Raw genomic sequence first — 13,830 nt, forward strand, 5'->3', positions numbered from 1 at the left:
CTCCATGGTTTTCTGGCACTTCTCATTCTCTCCTGTGTCTCATATCAATTCGATTCTTAGTCCAGCTAGAAGGACCTTTAGAGGAGACAAGTATTCTTGTTCCCCAACAGGAGGGAAGGGAAGAGAGGGAAAAATATCAAATAGTAAGAAAAGGGATCACTGCTTCAACCTTTACCTGTTGCATCAAATTCAATTGGTTGGCACCCCCGGTGAGAAGACCAGTCACACTTTAGGACTTGTCCTCCTTCCACAATCCCAGGCTGGGTAGTGTTTGCTTTGGGTGCTCCCACCAGAAGAAATATCCTGCAAAAATACAAAAGGGAAGGTAGGATTTTAAATGGAACAAAGCATAAATAATAACTTATAATTTAGGAAGAAAAATCATTCTCTTGCTATTATCCCAATTTTTTATTTTTTTTTATTTTTTTTTTTTTTAAAGATTTTATTTTTTTATTTGACAGAGAGAGATCACAAGTAGGCAGAGAGGCAGGCAGAGAGAAAGAGAGGAGGAAGCAGGCTCCCTGTGGAGCAGAGAGCCTGATGCGGGACTCGATCCCAGGACCCTGAGATCATGACCTGAGCCGAAGGCAGTGGCTTAACCCACTGAGCCACCCAGGCGCCCCTATCCCAATTTTTTAAAAAGCATTCACTGAGAGCATAATCAATCTTCTAGATTCATTTGGTGTTCTTACATACATGTATTATTTAACATAGTTTACTCATCCTAATAACACATTATAAGGCAGTTTCAGGGTTACATCTCATTTAAAAATGTATGTTGCTCAAGCTTTACCTTTAAATATAGAAAATTTATCATGTGTCAATTACATGTCAAAAAACCCTGTGATTCAGGGTTTTTTGTATGCTAGGCTAGAGTCTGAATGTTTCATCTTGATTTTTTGGTATTATATTTTGTCTTTTGGGAGGGTTTTGTTTGTCTGTGCTCGTGGTCAGCTACAGATTTTCTGTATCTTGAATGCTAAACAAAAAAACATATATATAAATTATTCTAAAATATGGCAGTTCTATGGGGTGCCTGGGTGGGTCAGTCAGTTAAGCCTCTGCCTTCGGCTCACGTCATGATCTCAGGGTCCTGGGATGAGCCCCACATTGGGCCCTCTGCTCAGTGGGAGCCTGTTTCTCCCTCTCTGTCTACAACTCCCCCTGCTTGTGCTCTCTCTTTTTGTCAACTAAATACATAAAATATTTTTAAAAATATGGCAATTCTAAATATTATTAGTATTTTCCTTTATGGAAAACTTGTTTCAGAACTGTTGTATTTTAAGTGCCAAACAGATTCCTCTTTTCAGAGGACTGATCTAATCAATCCCTGGCCAAAAAATAGGATCAGCAGTCATCTGGATAAAATGAGCAGAAGACAAAATAATCAGGAGTTAAGTTTTTAAGCAAAAGAGACTTTTTCTTCAGTTTTCTTCCTATTTATTCAGAAAAAGAAATGCCCTGAGTGTCTGTTCTACACAAAGCACAGTGCTGGGCACTGGAGGCACCAAGATGAAAAACACAACCTTGGTTCCTGCTCTCAGTGTGGTTTACATTCCCTTTTCGGAGACACAGAGAACCTAACCAAAAAAATTAGTCATGGTTACAAGTGCTGTGAAGGAAACCAAAGTTGGCTGAGACAGATTATTTGGAAACAAGGAGAGGAAACCTTCTTTAGATAAAGGAAAGTGATTATCTTTGAGGAATGAGAGAGAAAGACTTCTGTAAAGAATGAAGAGAGACCTCATTTAGATATACAAGAACCTCACTTAGCAAGGAAACTTACTTCTAAATAAACCAAGATTAGAAGGTCACCAAGTAGTATTTGTGGGTCAGCAGTGGGGGGGGGGAGGGGGGCAGGGGGAGAAGGGGAGAAATCGTGAATAAAGTAGAATTAAGGAAGTGAAGTGGTAGATGGCAGCACCCCCTCCCCACTCCCCCACCCCAGCAGGGACAAAGACCCTAGGCTAGAAAGAGCTTAGTCTCCAAGAGTTTCAAGAAAAGAGGTATGGCTGAGGCAAGATAGCAAGCTAAGAGTGACAGAAGATACAGGGGAGGAGTTTGGCCCAAGCTAAACTAAGCAGCGCTATTCAGCCAGGGTAAAACTTTGGATTTTATCATACGGTCCATGGGTCCATGTGAAGACTTGGAATTTTTTTTTTTTTAAGCAAAAGAATGACACAATCTAATAAAGAAAACTAAATCTGGCACCTTCTGGGGATAGGAGTAAGAAGGGAGGGGAGCAAAATGGAACAAGGAAAGCAAGAGACTTTTAGCAGCTGAGAGATGATAGTGACCTAGATTGGAAGGGCGGGTGGAGAAAGAGATGGGTGGGCACACTTGGGAAATGTCTGAGGGCAGAATGAACAGGGATCGCTGTTGGCTCGAGTATGGGGAAAGAAAAATTTTTAAAAAGTCACTTAGGTTTCCTTCAGGACTGCATGAATGGGAGAACCATTTACTGCACACACAAAAAAGCTTCAAGATTAGGGAAGCAAAAGGCAGATTAAGTATTCACAGGAAAACCAAGAATTCAGTTGTCAATGTTAGTCTGAAACATCTGTGAGGCACCTAACTGCTAGTCAGAAGCTCTGAATGGAGTTTTGCCTTCGAGTTAATGTACGAAGAATGTCAACTTAGAACAGACAGCTTCACGAAGAGAGGAGCTTTAGAGAGAAGGGGATCAAAGAGCAAGCTCTGAGGAGCATGGGCATTTAGGAGTCAGGTAGAAAAAGAGCAAAGAGTAAAAGAGAATGAGAAGAAATTGATTGAAGTAGAAAAGAAAACAGGATACAGTTATACACAGAAGGCCCTAAATAAATGCTATCACCATTATTCCATTTCCTTATTAAACAGTCACTTAACTTCTAGCAAAGAAAATATTTAAATGCCTTTCCCTTTTTTGTAAAGTTATGAACAAACCTACATTTTAATATGGAATGCACTCATTTTAACTTTTATTTATAAATTTCAATTTCATTTCTTGTGGGTGGCATTTGCTAAATCTTACTTAAACTAGTCAAGAGCTGGCTGCATGAATGGATGGGTTACAGAAATCCTGCTTTCTGATATTTATCTTAAAACTCCATACTCAAAATAAAGGCAAAACTCCCAACTGAACCACACCCTGTTTAATAAAGCTTTATGCAGTCATATTTGGCATCAGTAAAACATCAATGTTGGCTCCTTCTCATCAGAGCCAACTGAGTTTTCATTCAACAGGAAAACAAAATAAGGCTATGAGTAAGAGAGCCCTTACCCCCCATGAATAAGAGAGCACTAAGCATCACCATACCCTCCTTTACGGCAGCAGAGCTCGTTAACAGATAAATTACATATATATGTATGAAATTTTCTATTTCAACAGGTCAAAAATTTGGCCACAAAAATCATAAAACTTCCCCCATTCATCTGGATGAAATGATTTTTGAGTGCATGACAGGGAAAAAGAGTATCATACAAGTGTACTTTTCAAGATCTATATCTGAAAAGACATAGGATCAATTCCTGCAAGAGTTCTAATAAGCACAGTACAAGCACAGGTATGCGCATGATTTCAGTGCTGTGGATAATAGCCAGGTTCCAGAAGAGGACAGAAAAGATGCTCTCAGAATGCGCCCAGCAATGTACAAGCAAAACTCATTTCTGGACCACCATCATAGTGCATGTTACAGAATCGTCTGTAATTTTTTTTCAAAGCTATTCTTCCTACTTTATAATAAATCACTTCCTTGAAAGTAGGAGGCTCTAATTTATCTATGCATCTGCCACATCACCAGCACTTAAGAAAAGTTTTTGACTTTTTAAAATTTTTTTGAAGATTTTATTTATTTATTTGAGACAGAGAGCATGAAGGGGGGGGGGAGGCACTGAGGGAGAGGGAGAACCAGGCTCCCCGCTGAGCAGCGAGACTGATACAGGGCTCAATGCCAGGACCCTGAGATCATGATCTGAGGTGAAGGTAGATGCTTAACCAAATGAGTCACCCAGGTGCCCCAAGAAAATATTTTTAAACTGACAGGTAAGTAGCAAGTAAACTGGATAGTTACAGTTCTCAATCTTAAAATAGCCATGTATAAACAGGCCATTTCCACTCTCACCAATCCCTTTAGAATGCAGAAATCATCCTCTATTAAACATCCAATTATTTAAATTACCCTTAAAATAATTTATATAACATATTTCTTCTTAATCTTGGATTTCAGATACTTTCTTTACTTGGGCACTGTAAGACAGAGAGCAGGCTGAGAAGTTACTAGTGGACGTGGACTTCAGCAAAGACAGAAAAAGGATACAGTAGGAGAGTTCTGAATGAAAACTGCACTCCACTGGCAGCACAAAGCTCACCTTCCTTGGATAAGATGAGGAATAAGGCTGCTGCTTTTCATCCGAGCATTTGCACATTGAAAGCATGAAATGATAGTAATTAGACGTACTAAATGGCTGTTCACCAGGTTTTCCTAAGCTTACCTTCATGTGCAGTCTTGCACATTGGTGAAATGCCACAGAAATGGTAGGATAATATAAAAGGAATGTGTAAGCATTGTCAATTTATAAATGCTGTGTTAATGGGGGGAAAAAAGCTGAGGAATAAAAGTGCTTTGTCCAAAGTGTCAACATGATATTTAAGTTACTTTTAAGGAGTATTACAGAAAGTTCAGGAACTTTCTGTAAAAAATGGAAAATGGAAAGATGGAAAAAGTAAACTACCTTAGACAAATGTTAAGTCCTAAGAGGGGGTTGTATAGAAGAAAAATTAAATATTTGTAGAGAATAGGGTATAGGATAATTTTTTTAAAAAGGATATTTGAGAATATTAAGGAATATAAAAACAACACATATTACAGAAAACAAAAGCCTGTTAATGTGTCTTTGGAGGGTAAATTTTATGTCATATGTATTTTTCTGCCACAATAGTGGAATAGCCTGTTAATGAAATGCTTTCTAAAAATTAAGTAAACATTACTTTAAGTTTATCTAAGAATTAATGTCTACAACAGCTTAGTTAGGATAAGGGAAGCCACAGCACTGAGAAAATTTTGCAACATAAGCAACACTGTCTGATAATCTGATACTATAGGTTATATCACCAATATAAATTAATTTAGAAAGTCACTTCTAAATCTCCAAGCCTCAGTTTCTTCTTCAATGTAACAATGCCCACTATAAGTACTTTCAAAAAATTTCTGAATGTGGATAGTAGACAACAGAAAAATCTGAAAGCATCATAAAAGTACAAAATGATGGCACTGGAATTAAAAACAATTAATAAAACACTCTCTAATAAAATAAGAAATATAATAGTTAAAATCTGTTTTCAAAAGGACTTTTTTTTTTCCCACTTCCTCAAAGAACCAGTCATTAACTTAAATGCAAGATCTCAATAGAAGAAAAGGAAGTAGAGTACCAAATAGGGGACTTGCAACATTTCCTGACAATGGTGATGAGTTGGGGAAGATACAAGGGGTTAGTTGAGGCTAACAAGAGATTTCACTGCTTAGCAGCAAAAATCTGAAGCTAAACAACTTAGTTTCATATGCCTGCAGCCTTCTCCTGGACTCCATCTCCCTCCAAAAAGTTTACCCAAGAACAATATCAGGATCCTCATCCTCACCATTCTTCTCAAATGACTTGAGACCTTTCCATTATATGATTTATACATTACAGTTTACATACCTGAGCACACTATTAATTAAAATTATGCCAATAAATTCTAAAAGATAAAGGGCAGAGTGTGTGCTGGGAAAGGAAGGAGGAGGAGTAGAAGAAAGAGGTAGAGGGAGTGGCAAGAAAGTGAGGGAGAAGGTGGGGGCAGAGGATGGAGAAGAGAAAGAGGGAAGAAAGGTGGAGAAGAGGTGGGGAGAAGAAAACAAGGAGAGATGGGGAGGGAGAGGGAAGAGGAAGTGAGAGAAGCAAGAGGATGAGAGAAACCAGCCAGGAGGATGCCCTTGGGATGCACTTCCTATCCAAAATGTACTTTAAGGGCAGCTGCTTCAGGGTTTGTGACCTTCAGTACCAAGGAGAGGCAACCAGCCAAACAATGACAAGTACATTTTTTAAACCCTCCAAATGAACTAAGTTATTTGGCTGCTTTCAGCACTGACCTCTCCAAGATAAAGCATGTTTAATATAGTTGGCTGACTCTGGGCTGACCAATGAATGAGGCTTGAACAAAAGCAACTTTATAAAAATTATCATCTGCATATATAGAAAAATCTGTATAAAATAGCATGAATATTTTTTCAGAGCTGTAATTCCAGTCTCAGATTTACTTTTCATTTAAAAAAAAAAAAAAGCTACAGAGTCAACATTTATATGATGTAAAACAGCACAGTAACTGTAAATTCTATGCACTTTCCATTTTCTCTTATAAGGTCTTATAAATTCAGGGTTTTAATCAAGAGAAATCAACATAGAGTTTGGTTTTTAAATAATAAGGCTGTAGTCTATATATTATTTATGATAAGAATAAAGAACCGGGGCTCCTGGGTGGCTCAGTGGGTTAAAGCCTCTGCCTTCGGCTCAGGTCATGATCCCAAGGTCCTGGGATCAAGCCCCACATCAGGCTCTCTGCTTGGCAGGGAGCCTGCTTCCCCCTCTCTCTCTGCCTACTTGTGATCTCTGTAAATAAAATCTTTTTTAAAAAAAGAAAAATAATAAAGAACTAAATAGCCAAATCCACACTAAGTTCAAAAAAATGAGCAGGCATCACCTTGTAAAGGGTTATGAAGATGGTTACAATAGTGAGGGGGAGAAATGGCGCAAGAACATTGAAAAGGACATGTGAACTGTGATAGACTGAAAGGGTTTTCATCCAAGTAAAGTAGTCTGGACTTCCACTGCTGAGGAAATTTTAGTAGCATACCAGATCAAAAAGACACTTCAGAAAGATAAAACTATTAGGAAAAAGTAAGATCTAAGAGCCAAATGGTGGGCAAAGTGATAAGGATCTGAGTACCACAGACCACACTTTGGACTGTGCTGAAATAAGGAGGCTGACGTCGAAATGGAAGGCAGAGATGAATGCAAGAAACATTAACAACCAAGAATTTCTAGGACCTTCTGTTTGGTGACTAATCACTGACTAATATTAGGGGAGTACAAGAAGAGAGACAAAGAAAAATAGAAAACGAGAGGGAGGAATATGAAATTATTTCCAGGGCAACAAGAGAAGATGATGGCACCAGTAATAGAAACAAAGGTGCAACTGACCCCATTTGGTGAAAGGGATCATTTTTAGTTGAGGTAAGATGGGCTAGACAAGGAGAAATGATCCACAAGCTGTTGGAATATGAAGGTGGAGCTCTATTTTTAAGTCCAAGATGCTGCCAGAGCAGCAGTTTTATTTTAAAAGCTTTCCAGGTGCCAGAAACAGGAAGTTAGATGGAGAACTACAGAATGTTCTGCAAGACCTGTGCTGAGGGCATACTCACCCTCACCTTGTCCTTGGGGTCATAGAAACATGAAGTAACAGTAAATATGCTTCATTAGCATATTTTATATCTATTTAATATCTATTTATTTATCCAAGACAGAGTGCAAGTGCACGGAGGGGCAGTGGGAGGTGGAGGTGAGAAGCAGACTCCCCTCCGAGCCAGGAGACTGACTGGGGCCTGGATCTCAGATCTTACCACCCTGAGACCATGACCTGAAATCAAGATGCTGATACTTAACTGACTGAGCCACCCAGGGGCCCCAGGATTCATTAGTGTTAAACAGAGAAAAGGGCAAGAATTCTAATCCAGTGTTGCTCATTATAGCATTATTTAAAAATAAAAGTAGATGTAAAATGAGAACTGTATAACTTCTATTTGAAGAATAAGGAAGAAAATCATCCAATTACTTTCTTCTCAAAAATTTAAATTTGAATAGGAAAATTAAATGGGATTTGAATTTCATACACTGTCTTTTGATTCCACCTTGCCCTCTTCCCCACACAAATCCACCCTTAACAAATAAAGACTGAAAAGTGGAGGTACCTGCGTGGCTCAGCCAGTTAAGCACCTGCCTTCAGCTCAGGTCACAAAGGATCATAGGCTCCTGGGATCAAGCCCCACATGTTGAGCAAGGAGCATTCTTCTCCTTCTCCCCTGCCACACTCTCTCTCAAGTAAATAAATTTTAAAATCTTAAAAAAAAAAAAAAAATGACTGAAAACCCTTCTGGCCTCAGTGTCCTCATTCGTAAGAATGAGTTTAGCCACTTCCCTATTTCCCCTGGTGGCTTATGCTATATAGAGTGAAGTGAGAGATCGTATGTACGTAAGTAAACTGCTTTATAATTTATAGACTGGGTGGCTCAGTTGGTTGGACGACTGCCTTCAGCTCAGGTCATGATCCCGGAGTCCCGGGATCGAGTCCCGCATAGGGCTCCCAGCTCCACGGGGAGTCTGCTTCTCTCTCTGACCTTCTCCTCGCTCATGTTCTCTCTCACTGTCTCTCTCTCAAATAAATAAATAAAATCTTTAAAAAAAAAAAAAGTTCTAACTCTTTAAAAAAAAAAATAATAATTTATAGACTTACCAACATAAGATCATTATTATAATTAAACCTGGGGTACAATTTTTAATTTTTCCAATTATTCCCCAAAGGATAAATGTGACTTTACTCCATGGCCTATACATGATCGTTAAATTTTATCCAAGTTTGGCAATATAGTCACTATAAATTAATGCATACAAGAAAAACAAGTATAGAATGCTAACTCTTCATTTTTCAGAATTTTTAAAACACAATTCTTGTGACTTTTCACTTTAAACCTAGGACTCATTACTGGGGGGATTTTCTTGAGGGTCCCCTTAATATTTTTCCTTAGTAATTTATTTTTCATTTTCTTTAATAAACAGATTCATTACTTTTCACATAAATACGGAAATAATTCAATACCATTTTTTATAACAACAAAGTGAAACCTAAGATAATTGCTGTGGGTACTTATTTTTTTTTTAAGATTTTATTTTATTTTTATTTATGTTAGAGAAAGACAGAGGGAGCACTCGAGGGGGCAGGGAGTAGGGCCAGGGAAAGAGGGGAGAGTAGGAATCCAAGCAGACTCTGGTGCTGAGAAACAGCGCAGAGTCTGATACAGGACTCAATCTCAGGACCCTGAGGATCACTACAGGAGTAGAAAGCTACAGTTTGGGTGCTCTACTGATTGAGCCACCCAGGAGCCCCTCCCCCACCCACCCACCCCCAACTGCTGTAGGTATTTAGACACAGAAAGAAACCAGAAGGGACAGGAGAAGACTTCATTACTGTTGCTTCCTCATTAATCCAGGCATTCTTCCTTCAGAAGAAAGGAATCTTTAATTAGGAAACATTTTTTTATTATGTGGATATTTTTTCTTTTAGAAGTTTATAATCATACCAAATAACAACAACAATAAGCGTAGCTGCTAATAGAAATGGCATCCTCATATACCTTGGATCCCAGTGCTTGTTAAATTTAAAGGCCTCTTTTACAAAATTAAGCATAATTTTACATTAATCTTTGTTAAATCTGAAAAGCTCAGTAACTAGAAATCTGTTTCTATGTATTTTGGGTTTTGTTTTTTGGTTTTTTTTTTTTAAATCTCAAGACTGATGTCTATTTTTTAAGGTAGGCTACATCTAGACCTCACCTGTCTATCAGTTATAAAGTCACTGATGAACACTTCAAAATATTACATGAAACCAAACCAAGTTCAATTTTACCTTACCATTCATTGTAGGCTGGCATGAGAAGTCAACTTGTGGGTTCATAATATACTCAATGACTATAATGATTAGTCAAAGATTAGCCATCCAGCTTTGTAATCAAAAATAGTAAACAACTCAAGCCAACCATTCAATATTACTGCATTTTCCATTTTCCAACAACACTTAAAGTTTATCATCTTGTCATTTTCTTAACACTACTAAACTCAGAGGGCTGCCAGAAAATTACTCCCACCTTTTGCAAAACATTCTTGCTAATTTTAAATTATCAACTCTTGACAGGTCTTTTCAAAACTATTAGAATTTCTGCACAAATTAAATCTAAAAGAGCACCACTAAGAACTAAAATCTGTACCATAAGGCACCTGGGTGGCTGAGTGGGTTAAGCTTCTGCCTTTGGCTCAGGTCATGATCTCAGGGTTCTGGGATCGAATCCCACATCGGGCTCTCTGCTTGGCAGGGAACTTGTTTCCTTCTCTCTCTCTGCCTGCCTCTCTGCCTGCCTCTCTGCCTACTTGTGATCTCTCGTTGTCAAATAAATAAAATCTTAAATAAAATCCGTACCATAAAGGCACACACTTAAAAATACCTGGAAAACAAAAAACCTTTTAAATAACAGGTAAGACTGGCAAATGATTAAATTAAATGAGAAGACAGAAAACATTTTCCAAGTCAACGATTATTTTTTATCATTCTGGCAAATTTGTGCTCAACAAGAAGGACTGAACCTGGAGACAACAAACAAAACTGAGTTCATGACATAAAATGTCTAGTTTCCACTAACTGCTTCCAACCAACTTACTGCTGCAAAGGTTTTCACTACAATGAATGATAATCAACACTCGCACTATTAAGAAGAAATCCTGCTGAATGTTATAAGTCATAAAATAATATTTAGATCAAACTCAAATTAGGCACGAATGAGTTGGAAAAATGGTCCTATCCGAGTACACCATCAAAATTATCCCCTCTCCCCCCACCTCAAAAGTAATATCTTCATTATAGAAGGGGGGGCATGTTGCAATTTCTAAGAGCTTGCAAAGAGTCCTAAAGATAGTTTTGCTTCTTGAAAACAATATTTAAACATCATAAGACATCTAGTGAACATTTATTAAATAAGTACTTCTAACGCTAATATGGGGTGAGGTGGTGACAATGAGGTCATCGTTTGGGGTCAGAGACAACTCTGAATCCAATAATGACATTAACTCTTGTTACAAATCCTGAAGGCCTTTGAAACGCGAAACACTGGCAGTTTGAAAATATAACTGAATTGTTAAATACTGCAGTATTCAAATGACCTGAAGTGAATGAAAACTCAGCAAACACCCTTGTTCTTTCTGAACAATGACCTAAATAATGAATCACTATAAAAAGAACACAGGACACATTCAATGCATCTGTTCACTCTCACATGTGCAAAGGTCTGTCAGTACCGGAGATAAGACACAATGAATATACGACGACAGTCTGGTCATTTTAGTCATCAGAAAGTCTGTAAAAGGAGTAAATGAGAAACAGGCGGAAAGTGTGGGGGGAGGGCTTGCGCAGGGAGAGCGAAAGGGGCTGGTGTTCAAGTCCGTGAAGCGGTCCGAGTCCGGGGAAGGCGAACGGGTACCCGAGGAAAAGAAGTTCGGCAATGGGACCATCCGAGTCCCGAGTCCCCCGGACACCAGCAGGGGCTGCGCGGAGTCCGGCGGGACCAGCCTTTGTTGCTTTCCACCTCCCCGGGATTGTAAGCACAAGTCTACCTCAAAGCTGGTCCTCTGGGGAGAGGGGAGGGGGAACTGAGGAGAGGGGTGGGTGCCGCGGGGGTTCACGTCCCCCAGATACTTCATCCCCCCACAAGCTAACCCCTCGGTGGCGGGTGGAGGGTACCGACAGACAGACGCCGGGATCCCTCGCGGAGACTCTCCCTCGGGAAACGCAGGGTGGGTGCGCGCGGTGGGGGAGGGGGCTGATTCCCCTTCCCAGGGCGGCCACTTACGAAGACGCGCTGGGCACGAAGAAATCCACCGCGAAGCCGAAGTAACTTCCCTCGGGGCCGGAGTATTCGGCAGGACTGTCCACGTCGAGGTTGAAGGCGCCGCAAAGAGGCAGCAGGAATCCGGGAAGAAGGAACAGGAGGCGGCGAGGGCGAAGGCGCAGTCGCTGCCGCGGCGGAGAAGGCATCGCCGAAGTGCGCGCGGGGCGCCGAGGCCGGAGCCGCGGCCACCCCTCCCGGAGCGCACGGTGACCGCGGCCCGCCGCCGCCTTCGCACGCCGAAACTTGCCCGTCACTCGCTCGGCGGCGAGTCCCGGACACCGCCGGAGGAAGCAGGAGGGCTGAGCTGCCGAGCGGCCGCCCGGGAAGTGGGGCGCGGGGCGCGCGGGGCGGGGACGGCAGCGGCGGCGGCCCCTCGCCTCCCTTCAGCTCGGCCGCCCAGCGCCTCGGTTCGCGCTGGGGACTGCGCGGGTGAGCGCCTCACCCCCAGCTGGAGCGCGGCGGCGGGCGGGGGAGGAGGCGGGGAAGGAGGAGGGGCCGGCTCGGGAGGCCGGGCCGCCGCGCGCCGGAGGAAGTGGGGGAGGAGAGTCGTCCTGCGACCGGGGAGAGCTGAGCGCACTTCCGTGCGCGTTGCCGCCTCCCGTGCCGGGAGTGAGGTGCCTGCGCCGAAGCCCCGGTCCCTCCGAGTCCCCGGCAGCGCTGGCGCTGTGGAGCGAGGGCCTCAGACCCAGCTCAAAGGGGATGGTGGTGGGCGAAGGGCTGGCGGAGCATCCCAACCCGCCCACGTCCAAGGGCACCCGGCACTCCCCGGTCCCGCCGAGAACTCCGTGCGACTTTTGTTTAGAGCCGAGGAAAGCTTTATTCGCCTCTCTGTTTCTGCTTCTTAAAACCCTGGCAGGCTCTCACAGACGAAACTCTATAATTAACGCTCGTTTTCCTCCCCCCACTCTCCCATACACACTGAACTTAATTATAAACTTCAGAATGCTAGCACAGCCTCTTCCAGGCGAATTGTGTTAAAGCTGACCTGGAAGGACTGGCGAGCCGAAGAATTGGCAGTAACAGTTTTAAATCAAGTAGGACTAGTCGAAACCCTAAGTTTATTAGCTGACGTTGTGAGATTTCAAATAACTCTCATTGAATTAAGACGTTTGAGTACAAGTACTATTTTAGAGTTGGAGGAAGGAATGTGCACATTTGAAGAAAGGCCTCTCTGGACACGTTGCTTTTGTTGTGTTTCGTGGCGTCCAGGTTCCTGTCAGTAGAATTGAGAGACTAGGGCAGGAACCCTGATCTCTGTCTTTATAGTCTGTAGTCCTACCACCTTGCCAAGCAGAGAGTCAGCGATCAATAAAACGTTGAATGGACTTGAAATGATGGGTAAACTCTGGCCAGGGACCTAACTCCTATACTGTGTATCATGTGCTGAAGAATTTGGTGAACAAGACAAGAGAGTATAAATGTATAGACCTTAAAAACTTACAAGTACTAGAACAGTAATTTTGGATCGTTTTCTGAAAGTAGATATTAAAACTCAATCACAATGCACATTAATCTCATAGCTTTTAATTAATCCTGTGAAGGAATATGTATGTAAGGAGAAATGAAATGGCTAGTTTGAATTTATAATACTTAATTGGTTTATATATATTGATTCTTAAATTTGTCTAAAAAATATACAGCAAAACCTTGGCCATGTTTCACAGACCATGGCCCAGCATAATTGTCTAAAGGAAATTACCATGTGAGACAGATGATCCTAAACAAATACACAAAAATACAAATGTACCTTTCTCCTGTGTTCCAGATGCACCGAAGAGGTAAAAACTCAAAGGGGTTTTTATTCCCTAAAAGCCTGATAACCATCCTCTTGGAAATCCATCCAGACTGGAAAGACAGAAGAGTGTGGAGGTTTAAACTTGGCTGCAACGGGTAAGTCCTCCCACTCCCCAACTTCTGATCCAGGACAGAGATCCAACAGATCAGGGGAAGGGAGGAAAAACACCAGAAAAAGGAAGAATCCAAAGCAATGGCAACACCTATGCCCACCAAAATTGAGTAAACTCGGGGCGCCTGGGTAGCTCAGTAGGCTAAAGCCTCTGCCTTCGGCTCAGGTCATGATCTCAGGGTCCTGGGATTGAGCCCCACATCG

At 41.5% G+C, this 13,830-nt stretch overlaps 1 protein-coding gene across 1 annotated transcript in view; it reads right to left on the reverse strand.

Moving 5' to 3' along the window:
• ITGAV (integrin subunit alpha V) overlaps positions 1-12,187 on the reverse strand; it is a 103,356-nt gene extending 91,169 nt beyond the window's left edge. The window contains exons 1-2 of the mRNA XM_082690903.1: positions 11,682-12,187; positions 176-303 (exon numbers count right to left, since the gene is read on the reverse strand). Coding sequence (XP_082547029.1) covers positions 176-303; positions 11,682-11,866 — 313 coding nt within the window. The 5' untranslated portion in view covers positions 11,867-12,187. The remainder of the gene's footprint in view (positions 1-175; positions 304-11,681) is intronic.
• Between the last annotated feature and the right edge of the window lie 1,643 nt (positions 12,188-13,830).

This window comes from Mustela nivalis (genome assembly GCF_964662115.1).
Source record: "Mustela nivalis genome assembly, chromosome: 11".
In the NCBI taxonomy this organism is placed as follows: Eukaryota; Metazoa; Chordata; class Mammalia; order Carnivora; family Mustelidae; genus Mustela; species Mustela nivalis.